The 19441-nt window shown below is 46.5% G+C and overlaps 1 protein-coding gene across 2 annotated transcripts in view; it reads left to right on the top strand.

Moving 5' to 3' along the window:
- The window catches only part of LOC119160748 (uncharacterized), a 36541-nt gene that overhangs the window by 12210 nt on the left and 4890 nt on the right, over nucleotides 1–19441 (top strand). For both annotated transcript variants that reach the window (XM_037412966.2, XM_075881004.1), the window contains exons 2-3: nucleotides 4118–4231; nucleotides 8216–8298. In XM_037412966.2, coding sequence (XP_037268863.1) covers nucleotides 4118–4231; nucleotides 8216–8298 — 197 coding nt within the window. The remainder of the gene's footprint in view (nucleotides 1–4117; nucleotides 4232–8215; nucleotides 8299–19441) is intronic.

The raw sequence follows: 19441 nt of genomic DNA, 5'->3' as shown, positions 1-19441 counted from the left end.
AAAGCACTCCGACGCCGACTGCTTGTCTCGCGCCCCTGTCGATCCGCCGCCCCAGGATGACCAGGACGACGACTCTTTCCTGGGACCCATAAGTACCGACGACTTCGCGGAACGCCAACGAGCTGACCCAGAGCTCAAGATCCTCATGGACTACCTGCAAGGCAAGACCGCCGACGTGCCGAAAGTATTCCACCGAGGACTGGCTTCGTTTTTCCTGCGAAACAACGTCCTCCTGAAGAAGAACTTCTCGCTGCTCCGCGCCGACCACCTCCTCGTGGTACCTTCAGCGTTACGTCCAGAGGTTCTGGAAGCATTACACGACGACCTGACAGCCGGACATCTTGGTGTTTACCGCACACTGTCACGAATACAAGAGAAGTACTATTGGCCTCGCCTCACTGCCGACGTCGCCCACTACGTAAAAACATGCAGAGACTGTCAGCGACGCTAGACGCCGACAACTAGGCCAGCCGGACTTCTGCAACCCGTCGAACCATCTCAACGGCCATTCCAACAAATCGGCATGGACTTACTGGGGCCGTTCCCGACGTCAACTTCTGGCAACAAATGGATTGTCGTAGCGACTGACTACCTCACCCGCTATGCCGAAACAAGGGCCTTGCCCAAGGGCACTGCCGCCGAGGTCGCCAAGTTGTTCATTGAGAACATCGTCCTCCGCCACGGAGCCCCCGAGGTCCTCATCACCGACAGAGGTACGGCCTTTACGGCTGACCTAACGCAAGCGATCTTGAGGTACAGTCAGACAAGCCACCGCCGAACCACCGCGTATCACCCACAGACGAATGGCCTCACCGAGCGTCTAAATAAGACCATCGCCGACATGCTGGCCATGTACGTGGACGTCGAGCACAAGACGTGGGACGCCATACTCCCGTATGTAACCTTCGCGTACAACACGGCCGTGCAGGAAACGACGCAGTTTGCTCCATACAAGCTCGTCTACGGACGGAGCCCAACAACGACGCTTGACGCCATGCTACCGGTCGGCACCGACGAAGAAGACCTCGATGTCGCCAGCTACCTGGATCGCGCTGAAGAAGCTCGACAGCTAGCCCGCCAGCGTATCAAGAGCCAACAGACGGTCGACAGGCGCCACTACAACCTTCGACGACACCACACCGAATACCAACCCGGCGACCTTGTCTGGGTCTGGACGCCGATACGACGACGGGGATTGTCTGAGAAGCTCCTGCGACGCTACTTTGGACCCTACAAGGTAGTCCGACGTCGTGGTGAACTGGACTATGAGGTCGTGCCCGATGGCTTAACGTCATCCCAACGACGCCGTGCACGACCCGAAGTCGTACACGTGGTGCGACTTAAACCTTATTACGCGTGCTGATTAGCTGTGACGCATTGTTAATGTAATTTATTGCATATACTCTCTCTTATGTTCTGTCTTTAGCATCGGGACGATGCTTTTTCAGAGGGGGGTAGTGACACGTGCGGTTCTTTTGGTTTACGAAGAAAGCCGTTATCACTTTCTGTTAAGCGCAACGCAGGCCGCGTTCATCTTGTATGCCACTCTGGAACGCGTTATGACGCGTGTATAAAAGACTGACACGTGCGGTTCTTTTGGTTTACGAAGGAAGACGCTATCACTTTCTGTTAAGCGCAACGCAGGCCGCGTTTATCTTGTATGCCACTCTGGAACGCGTTACGACGCGTGTATAAAAAGCCGGCGCAGTGCGCCACTGGGGGTAAACGTTACTATAGATTTACCATGCGTGACTGTGTATAGTGTGGCAAAAGGTGCACTTTCATCTGAAGTATTCGTGAGCAGTTTGCACGCCTGATTGATAAGAAGATGGGAAGAATAAAAGCTATTGAACTGTTGCGAAATTCAGCGCTTTTTTTGTTTAGGCAGCATGCCTAAGAGAGTGCCAATCCACGAGCAGAGAAGGATAGTTGAGAAGGTGTTTTTCAATGTGAGATATGCCGCCTCACCCGGAGGTCTATGAGTGCCGTCAGCAGAATTATTCAGGCCTACAGGTCTGAATGGACCGGGTTAACTGGCGGAACATGGGAGAGGCCTTTGTCCTGCAGTGGACGTAGTCAGGCTGATGATGATGACAGGTCTGAAGATGGCCGACTGAAAGATGCTCGACCAGGACGCAGCCGATGCACATTGGAAGAGCCCGACCGCCTCATCGTTGCTGCAGCAGTTGTGGACCCCTTTCAGAGCACCCAGCAAATTAAAACCGCTCTCGACCTTCAAGTCTGTGTAGAAAAAATAAAAAGGCGCCTGGCTAGAAAGCTGGCAAGAAGCCACAATCCAGCAGCCGACTCTGCCTACAGTCCTGGGCTACTATAGGTCTACATCTAACCTCAGTTGATTCTTTAAAGGAATATTCATTGACAAGTTGTCGATAAATTCGCCCTCGCGCTGTCAATTGCAAACTTCCTGGTTAGCTCGATTGGCAGAGCGACTGCCCTGGATAGATGTTGGTCCCGGGTTCGAACGTTGGACTAGGGCAAATTTTTCGGCAACTCCGAGGCTTTTCTTTTTGAGAAATCTATATGGATTTCTTTGTAGTTTTGTGGTACAAATGGGTGGTTGTCGTCTTTCCCTTTTTTTAACCCTTCCGCCATCTTGCGAGCTTGCGCAAAACTCATTTGCAGTAGCGCGCTTGCTTTCACTGTCTGATGAGTACTTCATCAAGTTGAAGTCCGTGAGGCTTAATGAAATAGCACTAAGTATGGCTGATGTCACTGGCCCGACAGTCCCAACATGAGTGTAGCATGGGTTAAGCCACGGTCGACGTTTGGGAGTCAATGAAGTTTTTTCCACCATGCTTGCTGCTTACACTGCCAGAGGCCAAAATCTGTGTATCGTCACGCTTCAGTTGATAGTGTCGTGATACATTAGTTCGTTTTCTGATGAAGTTTTTCTTTCATTTTGCTGAGCAACCAGAACGCGACAGCGATATCCGCGTGTGCGTGCACACACATGCAGGCACACATGCACTCACATACATGCACAAACACAAGCACGCAGACTATCGCCTTCCTAATAGCTATCGTGGCTTTGCCCTAGGGCTGCTATCCTTATTTGCAAATACCTCAAATTTTCTCTCACAGACAAGACTGCTTTTTCACATTCCGAACCAAAGATGCTAACATCCACTAACCATCCACTAACATCCACTAACCAGAATTTTAACGAAACGAGCTCTTTAATGCTGTCACCTCAATTATAACTGCTCTCTAGGCCAACGTTATATGTTGTTGGAGCATTTAATCCTCAATAACACTGTTACCGAAAAACTGTATATAAAATTCAAAAATCGATTTTGATACAGCAAAGTCACAGTGCATTGATTTATTGACATCCATGTACATGTGCATATCGAGCGTAATGAACAAGCGAGGCTCCAATAACCTTCTACACACGGATCGGAGTTGCTCCCCAGTGAGCGTCTTGACCCACCCTCCGTGAGTGCCATCTGGCACATCAAACAGAAACAGCCCAGGTGGCTAAGACATTCCGGACGCAGCGCCGCGCGCAGTGTCATCACTTAGCTTATTCTTACATCGTGGTACATGTTTAAATGCATGTGAGCCTCAAGCCCATTGTGGGAAGGGGGGATTGATTGCGGTGCCCCCCTCCCTACTAGCTCTAGGGCAGACTGTGCCCCCTCCCTCTCTTACGCAATTAAAAGTGGTGATGTGCACACGCCTATGCTCAAACCTGTCGAGATCTTTTTCACGCTCAAGCGGGGGTCAGCGTCTGCTTTCAGTAGCGCCCATTGGCTGATGATATAGCGGGTAGAGAGACCATCACAGCAATTAAGCGTCACACGCAAACGCTGGTCAGGAGTTCAATATTCTTACTTTATGCATATGCAACAACTCAAGTTAAGTCATTCAATAACTTGATTGTCAAATCATTCCACCACTTTCATGAAAAAGAAGCCAGTATGTGAAACTTGTTTCGACACCATATATGGTCATAATACTTCAATGATTGCTCACATGTAGAAGTTAGCGCCGTGCACTTCATTTTTCATTGGTGCTTAAAGAATTTGAGCCTGAACCCATTTGCTTTTATTTGTTTTGTTGGTGTGTTGACAGCCCTTTGCATATTTTTATTCAGCCATTTCCACCTTGATGATGACTGCGGTGATGCATTGGTCGGTCGAGTCCGTCGAAGATTGTGCCAGTGCTTCAACGTCGCAAGATGTTGCGGAAGTTAATGACAACATTTCTGGTAAGTGGCAGCTAATGAAATTAAGGACCCAGGCAAAATAATTTAGTATGTTAATACGAGTGATGCAAAAAATGGTTATCACGTGATGCAGTCACCTCATGATGTCATCATTATGACATCATCGTTATGTCATACAATGACATTGTAGCCTGGTCACTGATTGGCCAATTGTGGGAGCAGTGCAAAACCAAGTTCGGTGTCTCTAATCCTGGAGGCATTCGAAAACCACGTTAGCTACAGAAAGCTTCCAGAGAGTGGCAGGATAGGATTGGTGCATCGTCTGCATAGAGAAAAAAATACGATGAGCTCATTTAGATGCTTCTGCGTATAGGTAGGTACTCATGCATGATGCATAAAGGCACTGAAAATAATGCCACGCGTGGCTCTTGTTTCGTTTTTGATGTATTGAAGTTTATTTATTTAGAATACATCACAGGGCTTCCGAAGAAGCATTGAGTGAGGGGGGTACAGAGCAATAAGTATAATAAACACTAAGCGCAGAGAATGAATACAAAGGTAAAACACAGGCCAAAGACTGTAAAGCAGTATCAAAAAGGTAATCATTACGCAAAATTGAAATTTCTGGCAAGTCACTACTGTAAGTTTTAAGCAAGATTTTCAAAATATCAGTTTAGTTGTTCACAAAAGAGTTTACGGTCGGTGATTGTGACGATGGCTTTGCGGATATTATTCCATAGTGCAATGGCACGAGGTAGAGCAGACGAATTAAAACACCGAGTCCTTCCAAAAGTACACCTAATGCTTAGACTGTTGTGTAAACGTCGTGATGTACGCATAAGGGATTAAATCGGTAATTGATGGCATGGCAGAACATGAACATAAGTTTCATCCACAAAAACTATTAGCAACGCTTGGTGTAGGTCACGTCACAATGTTCAGGAAGCTTTGCTGTTGTTTGAGATTATAATGTTAAGATTACACGCAGAACGTGAAAAATCAAGTTATTCCAGAGCAAGTGCGAGCCTTAGTGATAATACTAGAAAGCTAGGTGTGTGATGTATAAAAGACATTGCATTCCAGTGGTGATCAGTCTATCGAAAGCTGATGCTCTGTTTCTGCTATCAGCGTACGTTGTGAATTGCTGTAGTTTGAGTTTTTGTTTCCCGAGCACAGGCTCACCCAAGAGTTTTGCTTTGAACGCGCCGACTGCTACCTTAAGTATAAATCTGTCTTAAGTATAAATCTGTCTGTAAGTATAAATCTGCGCTCTCTCTCGAGGTTATTATTAGCTTTACTATACGGATCCCAAATGATACATGCATATTGTAGTTTAGTTCTGATAAGGGTGTAACAGCATAGCAGTTTTACATCGGATAGTGCTTAAGTTTGTGCCTCAAGAGGCATAATTTTCTGAAGGGTGAGGTGCAAGCATTACTTATGTGGTCATTCCATGTTAAAATGTTGTTATAGGCAAATCCGAGATACTTACTTGTATTGGGTTACTTCATGTAGGGGGATCAACCTAATTTATATGTATAAAGCAAAGGTGATTTCTTGTGTCATTCGCATTACTATGCTTTTGTCTGTGTTTAGTGTCATTCCCTAGTGCATGCACCATTTAAACTACTAAGTAAACTAATTTGGTCATTGACAGAAATAATGTCTTTAAAAAGCACACAATGGACCATATGCGAAATTGCTTTGAGCTCTGGCAACACTGCGCATTTTTACCCAGCCGCCATTTTAATGTGGGCAAGTGGTCCACGGCAACGCGTTCGCTAGTACGACCGTATCACTCCTGAACACTTGCTTCACTGCGCTGAGCTACTGCGATGGCCACAGCAAGATGTTTCCCAGTGCCCGAACATGTGATGTGGACAAACTGTTTAGGAATCTTGCCACATTTTGCCACTTGTATTTCATTGCATATTTCGGAAAGCGGTGGAAGGATACCTACAAGATATAAGCAAACAAACATTAAGTGCGACGTCATGAGCTAGGTTTCTCTTAGCTGTTTAAACGATTGTTGTTTACAAACACAGGCACTATCACAAATTCATCTCACAGGGAATAGAGGTCACACTTTTATGTGCATTGCAGGACTAATGATGCACTTGTATTGTGACCCCGTCCCCCTTAGTTTTTTCTGCACACACTCCCGTTTCCTAGCAGCCTTTCCTAGATATGGCCCTTCACAGCAAGCCTTAAGAGGCATTAGTCACTTGTGGACACTCTAGGGAATTTAAATCAGTTATTTTTTATATCTAAGTAGCTTCAAAGGTTTCTAGGAGCTGCAAGTGTAAGGCAGCCAAAATGCTGATTCCCATACAACTAAGTTATGGCTGTCTCCACAGCCGTATGTTTTATAATGCAAATGAAACATTTTTCAAGGGAGGTGAGTTGCAACACAAAAAAACAGCTGCAACGCAACTGAGCCAAAGAGACTAAAATGCAGAGAATGAATCCAGTCTTACGAATAAATAGGACTGCTCTGAACTCATGCAGAACGTCATTCAGTCGAGCCCTGGCGATACTCATGGTGTCAGTTTTCGAAACCTACGGCAGTGCGCCCCGCTATCTTTTCGATTTTATTTCGCTAGTAAAGAAAAATTAGTGAGAGGCCCCAATGGAAAAGTTGCGTCCGTGCACGTTGGGCGAATGGAAGTCAAGTGCCTGAGCAGATACTTTTCTGTTCCAAAGTAGGCATAGCCCTTATCTTCCGAATGACTGTCTTATTGCTGCGGGGTGACCGTACTTGTAGACACAATGGAGCTTGAACGCGGACAAGCAACCGAGCTGCCTTCCTAGGATGCATGTATGGCATGTTACTCGGAGTAGCAGAAGCTCTGCACGTCTCTGTGCGCAGTCACCTTCAAAAATACCATTTCTACGTCGTCTACCTACATGGTGTAATCTCGTCACAAAAAAGCCCGTCCAAACAGTTCGGTTCTGTCACACTAGTTACTTCACCAGCAGTGGCGGACTCTCTATTCGACTGCAGGGAATTTCCGGGGCTCTTCGATTTACCATCTCAGACTCACCGCGGATAGACTGCGGGTAGTCCAAGGCTTCCCCGAAGTCATAAGAAAATTTGAATGCCGCACAGCTTCTCAGCGAGTTCGAGACGGTAAATCGAAGAGCACCACTGTCGTGTAGAGGCCTGACGTAGTGAAAACACCTCGCCGCAAAGCTGACAAACCTATAAAAACATGGCCTGTCTGCGTAACACAGAAAAATGGTTAGTCCTGCATTGCTCTTGTGCAGCCCGCGCACCGCGGAGATACATGCATCCTAGACTATGCCCATAAAGCTTGTGTACGCCATACCCTGTTTTGCGTTTAAATGATCGCTGCAAGATCATAATTCATGCCACATACCCTGCTCCTATCGCTGTCTGTGACTCCGTGCTGCTTGCACAGCGGCACACAGCAGTGCACTGGCATTTCGCCAGCAAAAAATTTTGACTGCGACAGTCGAAGCGTTGAAACGCGTACATTCGCATGTGGGTCGCCCGCGCGTAGTGGTCAAGCCTCGCCAGCATCAAAATGGCGGATATGGTGCCTGTTGCGTTCACTAGATGGCGCTGTTAATTTCGCATATTGCCTATTATCAGTGAATAATTGAATCTGAACACCACCTTCGATCATGTTAACAATGTTTTTAATATATGTAGTAAAAAAGATGAGGCCGAGGACACTGTCCTGCGGCACACCCAAAATGAGTGGAAGAGAGCCCGATTTTTCACCATTAACTACTATGAATTGATTCCAGTTCAGATATGCACCAGCCCAAGAAATGAACAATCCTGGAATTCTTGCATTTTCAAGCTTCAGAATTAATTTAATCGTAAGGGACAATATCGAAGGCTTTTTGGAAGTCTAGAAAAATTGTTAATTTGTTTGTTTTTGTCAAGAGTTGACGCAATAGAATGAACAACAGTGATCAGCTGTGTGACAGTCCAATGCCCCTTCCTAAACCAGTATATCTCTGAGCAGTCACAGTTGTTAATGCTTGCTTTCCCAGAATCTGCAAAAGGTGCCAAATCGCTAGAGTGCAGAGTGTGCCAACGGAAGTTCTTTAGCAAGCTCACCCTCACTGAGCATCAGGTAAGCGCTTATTCTTGACGCAGGCTTCAATATATGCACACTAGGCTTCTCGTGAAATATAAAATAATTTACGGAATGTTCTGCAAAAGCGGCCAATACGTTAGTTTGTTTGCGCTCAAAGTTTTACAAAGAGATTTCTTAACTCATCAAGTTGTTAATGCCACGTTCTGAATGCCTTGTTTGGTAATATCACTTGTCTTTTCCACTCCGAAAGAACATTAAGAATATGTAACATCTGTTGTAAGGCCAGCGAAAGAGATGCAAATTTTTCAAGGACAAAGCTGTGGTATCGAGACTTGCTTATAATGATGATCAACGGGTGCAATTTTTTTTTTTTTTTTGAATGATGCCAGAAGGCAGAGCTTTCATTGTCACAGTATTGACATTCATGTCTGTGTTGCTAGAAATGGTTTGATGCTGTTGGTTGAGACACAGCGACTCGCAAAGTGGGGATTAGCATGTACAGCTGCGGTCAATATGACTTGCAACGCGGGGGCCTCAAGAGTTTAAAATAAAGATTGTGCATGGCTTCCACTGGCCCATATTTTCATCACTAAGTGCATTTCTCTCATTTGGGTATGATCCCAAATAAGAAAATAATATTTAGTTGTTAGAATAAAAACAAGTTGAAGCCAAGCGCAACTTTTGAACTCGTAAGGTCACGCTCTTCCTTGTTGCAAGTCATATGGAGCACCCCTGTATGTACGGTTGATGAAAATACTGAATGCAAATGGCAGAAAGCATAGCTTTTGGCATGGTTAGTTGAGCCCAGTGTTGGAAGGCTAGTTCAAGGATACGATATGATCTGCCTTGTTCTATTCTTAGCTGGATCAATGCTCTTGGTTGGCGTCTCTGCCACACTAGAAGCATGTCCCAACTGGCACTGTCGCACGATGTGTGCTTTTCATCTGCCAGCCATGCCTAGTACCAGCTGGAACAAGAGGTGTGGAATAAGAAGTGTCATTAATGGAAAGCGCCAATTTACCTAGCGATATATTAAGGCATACCGGAGTTAGACAGAGACCCTCGAGCTAGCTGACTAATGCTAGGCTGCGCTGACCATGCCAGCGGCCTTGCTATCCGCTCTTCTTGTTTTATTTCATTTCAATAGTAACTGCATGTAGGAAGCTAGTACGCTATGTAACACTAGTGATGCTTCTGTCAAGTACAGCTTGCCCCGCTGCGGTGGTTTAGTGGCTAAGGTACTCGGCTGCTGACCTACAGGTCGCAGGTTTGTATCCCGGCTGCGGCAACTGAATTTTCGATGAAGGCGGAAATGTTGTGTGTTCAGATTTGGGTGCACGTTAAAAAACGCAGGTAGTTGCAATTTCCGGAGCCCTCTACTATGGCGTCTCTCATAATTGTGTCGTGGTTTTGGTACGTTAAACCCCACAAATCAATCAATCAAGTATAGTAGACTCCCATTAAACGAAACTACCTTAAACAAAATTGCTGCCTGAATGGAGCTGCCGCTAATATGATTGGTTTTGTACTTGAATATTGTACCCCTATTTATCTCTCAGTGAATGATCTTCCTCTTGAACGAAACGCATTTTCCTGGTCCCTTCAGGTTTCATTTGAACCGGAGTATACTGCAGTTCAGTTGCATGCATTGCTGTGAGCACCATAGGGGGAGGGGGGGGTAACTTGTAGAGACAAATAATTTATCAAAGAAGAAAGTGTGTTTGTTTTTTATATCATTGAGATTCTTTTTTGTATAGAACTTAAGTATTATACGATCTGTATCTTCCATTTAGATATGTGCTGCAAGCTCAATGCTTAATGTGCTTGGGTCAATAGCTTGTTGGAATGTTATGTCATGTCAAATTGAGTTTTAGGTACCTAAAATCGTCAGGCAAAACAGTTTTGGGCCACCAAAATTATAAATATAGGCACAAGAACTTTTTTTTAAATTCAGATATTCAAAGAAATGTGTGCGGGACCTGTGCCTACAAAAAAAAAAGCAAGAAGTGGTTTAGTTTCTGATGGTACAAAAGCACCAATGGGTTAGCATAAGCATGCAATTTTTCTCCCGCGGGGTTTTCAGAGCACAGTTTCTTCTTTTATTGTCCGTCATGGTGAGTTCAGTAGCCACCGGCGAATAAGCCTGCTCCTGGGTCTCTTTCAGTTTGGCATGGGTGAAAAGGGCCGCAGAGGAGCGAATAGCCAGACCAGAAGGGCCTTTTAGCCTCTCATTAACCGGGTCTAGTTGCACAGGGTCATTTCTCCTCTGTGAATACTTTAAATGGTTCCTCACCTGGTTTGACCATTTCGAGCAGACAAAAGAAATGCATGCACTGGATGCTCAAGATCTTGTCAGCCAAGTTTTGCAGCACTAAGCTGCATTTCAGACTGAACACTGCTTGCCCTCCATCTCACGGCCACGGTTCCCAACATATAAAAGGTGGCATACAACATGGAATCGTTTTGCGTACTTCAAAGTAGTAGATGACATTGGGAGAATTATTCAAGGCAACGTGTGTAATTTGTGCACTCTGTTGCTTGAAAATAATGGAAGTTGACAGAAATATTTGAACATACAAATGGAATCTGTGCGCATAATTTTTTTTTAACTTCGTATCGAGCGAGACTAAGCTGCCTCCATTTCGTCTGCATTGGTGTTCTCGCCAATTTCAAATTGTGCCAGCGCCAGCCCTGACAATGCTTGACGTATTTTTGGTGCGTCGTCCCTTAGGGCAGTTGCAGCGGTGCGACTCTGTGTATCGTGGTAAGGATACATCATTCATACCAGTTTCTCCAAAGATGCGCGCATAGAGGGATCCATTCGACAGAAATAGAGATGTGCATTTTAGAGAATGTCGAAATGACATAACACCACTTGCGTTCACGACCTGGCAAAGGTATGTCATGTGAATGTAAGCTTGCGTGCGCTTGACGTGTTGATGCATCTGCGTCATGTGATCTTCCTGCTCTGAGTTGCTCCGATACCGAAGAGGGCAAGGAATGAATTTGGCTTGCAAGGCTTGCGAAGTCTACACACCAGGCTAGTGACAAAGGTTTGAAGCTCACCTCCCCGCATTGTGCTTATGTGGCTCGTAATGAACCAGCTAAAGAAGTATTGTAGTACAGAGTGGTGGCATGCAACTACTTTCAGTGTCTAACTACAATATCTCATGTGGCCTTGTGAAGTGCCCTTTAAGAAGTAGGTAAATGTCAAGCACAACAGAAACTACGTGGGCATCTGTGTTTTTGTTTTTATCTAGACCCTACCTTCCCCTGATCACACTCCACTGTTTTGCTTTTGTTCTCCATCATCCTGCAGCTGGACAGAAGCACCTGCTGTTCAATACGTGTGCGAACAGATGCCGGGGAGATGACGAGCGTGTGATGCGACGTAGGTCAATTCATGTGTAAAGGCTAATGGTACTTCTTATTGGCTAAGGGGACTTGTAACCTTGACAGTGCTGAAATGAACTTCTGAGATAGAGTATAGGTTGCACCCCATAGACATCCAAAAGCTCAATTTTGCCCGGTCTCTAACTTTACCTGATGGCAAAATTTGAGGTTAAATAGTGTCAATTAAGGCACCGGTTTTCAAAGTAGGCATTGACAGACACTTGTCGCAGTTTAAGCACAAACGTTAAAAATAGTCATTTATAGACACTGTTTTAACACTATAAAAGCCCTTCTTAACCTCTAATTCATGCTTATGTATCAAAATGGTATGATAGGAATGCAATAAACAAAGTAGACATTTGTATCTAATCCGGTTTCTAGTCATAACCTAGAACAGCCAGGACTGCTGTAACACGCTCAAGCTCTGTATCACAGTGTGCCGAGGAAAGAATGCTGATTTTCTGCTCATAGATTTTTTTAACTTTATTTTGTTTTTGATGGTAGTCATGGCACAAACCTTGAATTTCCATCTGCTGAATGGCGCTTTTATGAGAGGGGTGCACCAGAGAGCAATTCCTGTCCCTCATGTGAGGTGTCTCTGATAAGCAAAGTACCACATATGCCATTTTTTATCAACCTCTATTTCAATGTAGACAGACTGCAGTCTCCTACACCCATTTCTCTGTTAAATCAGTGTCTCTTTCTCTTATAAAGGTGTTTGACTGTAATTATAATTTCATCTGAAAACTGTTCGCAGCATTACACTCATTCCATATTGTAGTACACGAGAATAAGTTTGTTATATCCAAAATTTATTGTAAAAGCTTATTCCTAATACTTTCTCTATTGGAAGGCTGTTCTCCCTTAAAGGTACACTAAAGTCAAATAACAATTTACATCAGATTGAAAGCTCAGTGTATGACAATATCTAAAACGACAATATTATCAACAGTGCCCTACTTACCGAGAAATTAAGGTTAATACACACGGACACATGCGCCGCAGTAGGACATTTTCAAAATGATCTTGATGACATCAGACGGACCGCTTACTATTACTAGTAATCGATCTACTGTACTAAATAAAGAACCTTCCATGCATCAAGGGACACAATAAAATGCTGCTTGTTCGTTTCTGTTTGATTCATGGAAAAAGAACCGCCGGACGTTGGTTTGTGGGGTTTAACGTCCCAAAACCGCTGGACGTTACTGTGAATAATGGTGGGAGCGATTCAAAAAATTCAATTTTCGCATCGTTACGTGGGCCAAGTGGTGCCATCTATCGGGGTGCAGTTGAACAAAAAAAAAAAGTCTGCAATCTCGAAGCCAATGGCCGGAAATTGATCAAAATTTGTTGTTGATGCTGTGGCTCCTGCTGCTTTCAGTCGACTGCTACTAGCGCAGTAAGGCCGGGCAACGTTGTGCACGGCAACAGTGACGTGAGTTGGTCTGGTCGATCCGCTTCTTGATGATAGTTATAGCGCGCGAACAAAACGACGACACAGAGACAAGAAGGACACGGAGGACACGAGCGCTCGTGTCCTTCTTGTCTCTGTGTCGTCGTTTTGTTCTCGCGCTATAACTATCGTCATGCCATACCAACTAGCCCAAGCTGCCACACCGCTTCTTGAGGTGGGTAATTTGAAGTGCGCTAACCCGATGCAGTGCACTAAAATGGGATTTTATTTCAAAATACTGTAATTACTCGAATCTAACACGCACCTTTTTTCCAGTTATGCGAGTTTATAAATCGCATGCACGTTGAAATAGAGTACGAAGAAAAAAAATGAATACGGTCATTCTATTGCTATCGGCATTTCCAAAATGGCCGCCCCCTATGTGCGTCGGCATGGCGTGTCGGCCATTTCTTCCTATGTGTTTCCCATGAGCGGCACTTCGTACGTGTGCTGAGGAGTTCGTCATCTTGTAGTGCATTAGCATCGACGGCATAGAAGGGCCGACTTTAAAAACTCGACGAGTGCACCACGATGCCGCTATTAAAAGAAAAGTTATCGCGTGTGCCGAAACGGACGGAAATCGGGCCGCATCGCGGTCGTTCGGAGTTCCCAAAACATGAGTGCAAAATTGGCGGAAACAAAAGCAGAAGATTGTCGATAGCAAACATTCAGGCAAAGGCTTCAGTGGACCACAGCAGGGCCGGTTTCCGCAAATGGAAGAGCTGCTCGGCGAGTATGTGATTGAGCAGTGAGCGGCACAGCGGCCCGTGACAACAGAACTGCTCCAAGTGCAGGCTATGCAGTTAGCCTTAGAAAAAGGGCTAATGCGGAGCCAGTTTAAAGCGAGCAGGTGCTGGCTAACTAACTTTATGAAGAGGAAAGGCTTTTCCCTCCGAAGGCGAACGGGCATATGCGAAAAGTTGCCGGAGGGGTACAAAGAAAAGCTTCACAGTTTTCAGAGGTTCGTTCTAAACTTGCGGCACAACAACGGCTACCTGCTTAGGCAAATCGAGAATGCCGATCAGACGCCTCTTTACTTCGAGATGCCTGTCACCATAACTGTCGAGAAGAAGGCGGCGAAGCAAGTTCGCGTGCTGACATCGGGCCACGGTAAAACTAGAGTGACGGCAATGCTCCGTTTCACGTCAGATAGGCACAAGCTTCCCCCGTACCTTATATTTAAACGGAAGACTCTCCCGAAAGGAGTCGTTTTCCCCAGGAGGGAGGAAAAAGCCTTTATTGATTGGCTGTGCCAGATAGCCCTTGTCACCACCGTGCTGGTTGACATCCCTAGTCCGGGACGTCATTAGTTGAGGCTGCCACCTGAGCCCGCTGGACTAGAGTTCGCTGTTCCTCTAGCGTGGAGCTATTGAGTAGGGTCGTCTCCCAGTCCTCTTTGGTGGGGTTTGGAAAGGGGTTAATTTTGGGTTCATTTGGCAGGCCCAGACCATATGGTAAGTGTTGGCCACTTCCCCACAGTACTGGCACTGCCCACTTATTTTTTGGGTCGTAATATTTGAGTATGGCTGGACAGAGCGGCGTGTTCGTCTGTAGGCACCGCAGGACGCGCTCCTCCGTTTTCGAGAGTCCCTTCGCTGGTGCGGGATACAAGCGGCGTTGCTCAATGTAGTATTCTTTGATTTCTCGAAACCGTGTGAAAGGTGTGGGACGTTCAGGTCTATCAGGAGAACGGGGAGCTTCCCGGAAAGTTAGCACGCGGGCCGCTGCATGTGCAGCCTCGTTACCCCATAGACCCTGATGTCCTGGAGTCCAAGACGTTTTGGGGTAGGATCGCGGTTCCTGATGCTGAACTTTGTCTATTAGCGAATTGAGAGATTTCTCCTGCAAGATAGCCTTCGCAGGCTCTTCGAGAGTCTGTAACTATTTGTTTTGAGTTTGGATGGGATACTGCCAATGCAATGGCCACCTTCTTCGCCTTACTTGAGCTTGTAGCTTTGAAAGTGAGGCCGTCCACCTGCGTTCCTTGATGTATTACCGCCACCGCGTAGTATCCCCTAGGTGATGGCCCGGCCGCATCAACGTAGTAGACCCCATTACCGGAGCCAAGCCATTGTTCAAGTGCCTCAGCGCGTGCTTGCCGTCTACCGTGGTGCGTCTCCCTGGTCATATTGCGGGGAAGCGGGGACACCCTGAGTTTTGTTCTTCAAAGTTCAGTAATACGCTCCGCGTTTTCAATTTCGCATTCGTGCCAGATCAGGAGACGGTCCAGTAGGCGCCGCCCGGGGGCGCGTCTGCGTAAGACGCGTATATTGATTTGTGAGGTGGGCTTCTTGGAGCTCTTGTATAGAGTTAGACTCTCAATGCAGAGAGTTTCTGATTTGAAGTGCTCATAGGTAAATCAAGTGCACGCTTAATTACTTTCTTAAAAATAGCATCGACTCTGTTCTCTTCGTGTTTAGTCATTTGTAAGTACGGTATTGAATATAGAATCCTGCTAGTTACAAAAGCATGGGCGAGCCGAATCGCGTCCCTTCCTCGTAGCCCCCCGCGCTTGTTTGACACTCGGCCGATCATGTGCCCTACCTGTTCTCCAATTTTCCGTAGCTTGTCTAGCGTGGTGCTGTTTTTTGTTCTGTTGTGAATCGGAAGGCCAAGGATTCGTAGTTCGGAAACCTCTCGTATGGTTGATCCTGGTACCATCAAGTTTAAGGTCGTCCTATCTTTAATGTTTTCCCTTTATGCAGGAATTACGATTTGGTTGGAGCGCACTGCAACCCACACTGAGCCACATAGTCCTCCACAATGGAGGCGGCCTGCTGCAGGCGGTCTTTAATTTCTCCTAAACTGTCCCGATTCGTCCAGACTGTTATATCATCGGCGTATATTGCATGACATATTCCTACCACTACTGCCAATGCTTGCGGGAGCTTCATCATGGCAATGTTGAATAGCGGCGGAGATAGGACAGCTCCTTGCGGGGTTCCCTGCGTCCCCATTTTGAATGGTCCATGTTCCTCGTTATCTATGCGAATGAACGCCAGTCTCTCAGAGAGAAAGTCTCTGATGTAGGCAAATATTTTCTTACCCCAATGGGTACTACTCAAGTTCTTCAGGATGCTTTCATGTTTAATGTTGTCGAATGCGCCTTTAAGGTTGAGTGCAAGGATTGCCCTGTCGTTGTGCGTCGAGGGAATGGGTTGGACAATGTCTCGTTTTAGTTGCAAGAGGATATCCTGCGCAGACAGGTGTGGCCTAAATCCAAACATGAAATCTGCGAAATACTCCTTGCGCTCGAGGTACGAGACCGAGACGGTCTCTAACCCTTGTTTCCATCAATTTGCAGGCACATGAAGCTAATGATATAGGTCTGAGTTTATCCGTGCTGATTTGCTTGCCTGGTTTGCGAATGAATGTGACAACTGCTGTTTTCCATTCAGTTGGCAATGGTTGGCCATCCCAGATCGCGTTAATGTACTGCAATAGATGCCGATAAGATGCCTTGAAAACTGTGCAGGGCTCGATGGAGCTGCTTTTGCGCTCCTCCTCTGGTTTGGGCGGGGTCCACGAGAGTTCGAAAAGGCGCCATGCTTTCCTTGTATTCATTTCTTTAGCTACAACATTGCACCGTTCTATCCAATTGGATTCGTTCACTTGTGCAGCATATTCCTCCGCTTGCTTACTCAACTCGGCTATTCTAAGTTTAAGCTTGCGGTTGAATTTGCTTTTCCGCCATCGTTTAGTCAAGTTTCTGCGGGCGTCCCAAAGGTGGAGCAGGTACTTATCGACGGCGGGGGTGTCTTCCGTTGTCTTTATAGTTTTAAGACACTTGGAATTGGCTGCAAGGAGCTGTTTTGCCCATCTTGTATATCCTCCCGCCCCTGGCACAGAGGGGCTCACCTGTGAGCGGAAGGCTGTCCAATCTGTCAGCTTAGCTTGGCTCCATGTTCGGCGGCCTATGTTGGCGGAGAGTGTGATTCTGAGGAGACAGTGATCACTGCCGAGCATTTCTTTTAAGTTTTCCAATGTTGCGTAGGAAATGTTCTTAGTCGGTGATAGATCTGGGCAAGTATCTCGGTTTACAGAATTCCCAATTCTAGTGGATTTCATCGGATCCGTGAGAAGTGATAGACGAAGAGTGGATATGAGTTCTGCCAATTTCCGTCCCTTGGGGACTTCGCGAGTGTAACCCCAGTGATAGCTGGGGGCATTAGTCACCCAATATCACCAGTGGGTACTTATCTGCTTCCTTAATGGCTTTATAAAACATTTCGTTGAAGACGCATTGCCTAGATTTTGGAGAGCTGTATGCATTTTGAATGTACAAGCTAGGATCTCGTCTTTTATTGGGAAGGACTTTGACCATTGTGTATTCATGCGCCTCTGACAGATCAAGGTCTGACAAGCAGTATACTTCTTGTGTACGAGAACACAGGTGGACGCACTTCCCTAAAAGGAGTTGTAACCAGGCAATTTCGCTTGTAAGCCGGTTTCTTGTAGCGTCACAACTGCAGAGGTAAACTGTTCATTCTGCAGGAAAAGGTTAAGAGTGGCCCTCTTTTTCCTATTTTTAAACCCCCTGCAGTTCCACTGGAAAATATTGAGTTGCTGTTGTTTGGACCTTTTATTATTATGTTTAGAACTGCCTGCCATCATGGATTTATTATTGAGGAGGCGTCATTTTCGCCACTGCAGCCAGCGTGGGAGCCTGGAGAGGCGTGGGGGACTCAGTTTGGTTTGTCAACGGTTGGGCTATGTTGCTCTCCGATTCAGAATTTGCCAGGTTACGATGAACTTACGATGAACAATTTTGTGTCGGGGTTGTTCCGTTGTCTTAATGCTAGTTTTGAGTTGGTCCAATTGGGGTGTGAGCCAATTTTGAATGGTTTGTAGTACACAGGCTATGAGAATTGGCAACACGCTCTGCTTGAGGTCTTGCATAGCCGCTTGGACTGATAGGTTCAGCTGCTGCGGAATAATTTCTTGTACTGCAAGCTTGGTTTGTTCTAGGATCATTTTGCTCTGCTTCTCAAGTTTTGTCTCAAGTCTGCTTAGTCGACCTTCTATGTCGTTCGAAGCACCTACTACAGTTTTAGACACCCTAGTGTTACTCGATACGTCCTGCTCATAGTCCTGCTCATCGTTTGAGCAGTCGGAGGTGTGCCTAGTCACCGGTTCCGACGGTGGTGGAGGAATAGCAGCGTGTGACGCCTTCAGCGCCCGATTTTCGCGTTCCAGAGTTTCAATGCATTTTTTCATGGCTTCCAATTGTTTTAAAATTTCAGGATTGGAGGGGGAGGCAGTGGTAGTGGTGGTGGGAGACTGAGAAGAGACCCCTACCCAATTGCTCTCCTGTTTGGGCGGGTTTGCCAGTGACGGGAAATCCTCGGCGCTGAAAATAGGCGGCCTCGACTTCTGTCCGGCTGGGGCTTTGATCGGCTTGGGCTTGTTATGCATGAGCTTCGCTTTTTCGTCGGTCTTAAGAGGTGTTGAGGGCTCTTCTTGCTTGTTTTTTAGTCCATGTTGCCGCTGTGGTAGAGCGGGCTTCCATGCCTTCCGTAATTTTCCGACGCACTGCGCAGAGCCGGTGAAAAGGTTTTCACCGCATATAAGGCACTCGGGTTGACAGTCGTGCTTCGCTGGGCCCTCCAGAGTGAGTTTCACCTTCGCACCACAGTGAATGCACCGCTGAATGTCCATTGAGCCGCGCATCCGGTCTTTGGCCCACCGTTTCACACCGGTAACATGCTGGGACCGTTTTCTTGTAGTAGCGCACTGGCACGTTTTCACAGCAGTAGTGAATGAATCTTGGAACGTGGCGTCCTTTGAAGGTCACCACTGCAACGTTGGATGTTCTGAGTTTCCGCACATACAAAATTTCGCCGTCGATCCACTCGAGCTTGCGTCGAAGGGATTCAGAAGTTTCAGTGTCTGCGAAGGTCGACGACACCCTTGCAGGTTTCTCCGGCTGATTTCAAATGTCCTTGAAACGGTACCTGGCGGTCCCCGATCGTCAGCGTGATGTCCCCGATGAGCTTCGAGGCCAGGCTTTCCGTTTGAACACCTACAACAACGATGTTTTCGTCCCACACGGGCCACACGGAGATGCCAGCGTTCGTGGTGCTGCCGGTGAAGCGTTGCACTGCGGTGCCAATCCCGCCTGGGCCGAACACAGCGTGCAGATTCATGGTTATTTTTGGTTTAAGTACAATAACCAACTCGTCCGACTGGATTAGAGGCGTGTGTGTTGGCTTCCACGTCGCCGGCTGCCGCGGGTACTCAACGCAAGCTGCGGGTGTTGATCCTGTTTTGCGAGCCTGTGGCTGGGCGGCGGCCGTCGAGCCTCGGGGCTTCATTTTAGCGAGCTTCTCT

This window comes from Rhipicephalus microplus, chromosome X (genome assembly GCF_043290135.1).
Source record: "Rhipicephalus microplus isolate Deutch F79 chromosome X, USDA_Rmic, whole genome shotgun sequence".
NCBI lineage: Eukaryota > Metazoa > Arthropoda > Arachnida > Ixodida > Ixodidae > Rhipicephalus > Rhipicephalus microplus.
The sequence above is the reverse complement of the archived record's forward strand: the minus strand, read 5'-3'. Positions and strand labels throughout refer to the sequence as shown.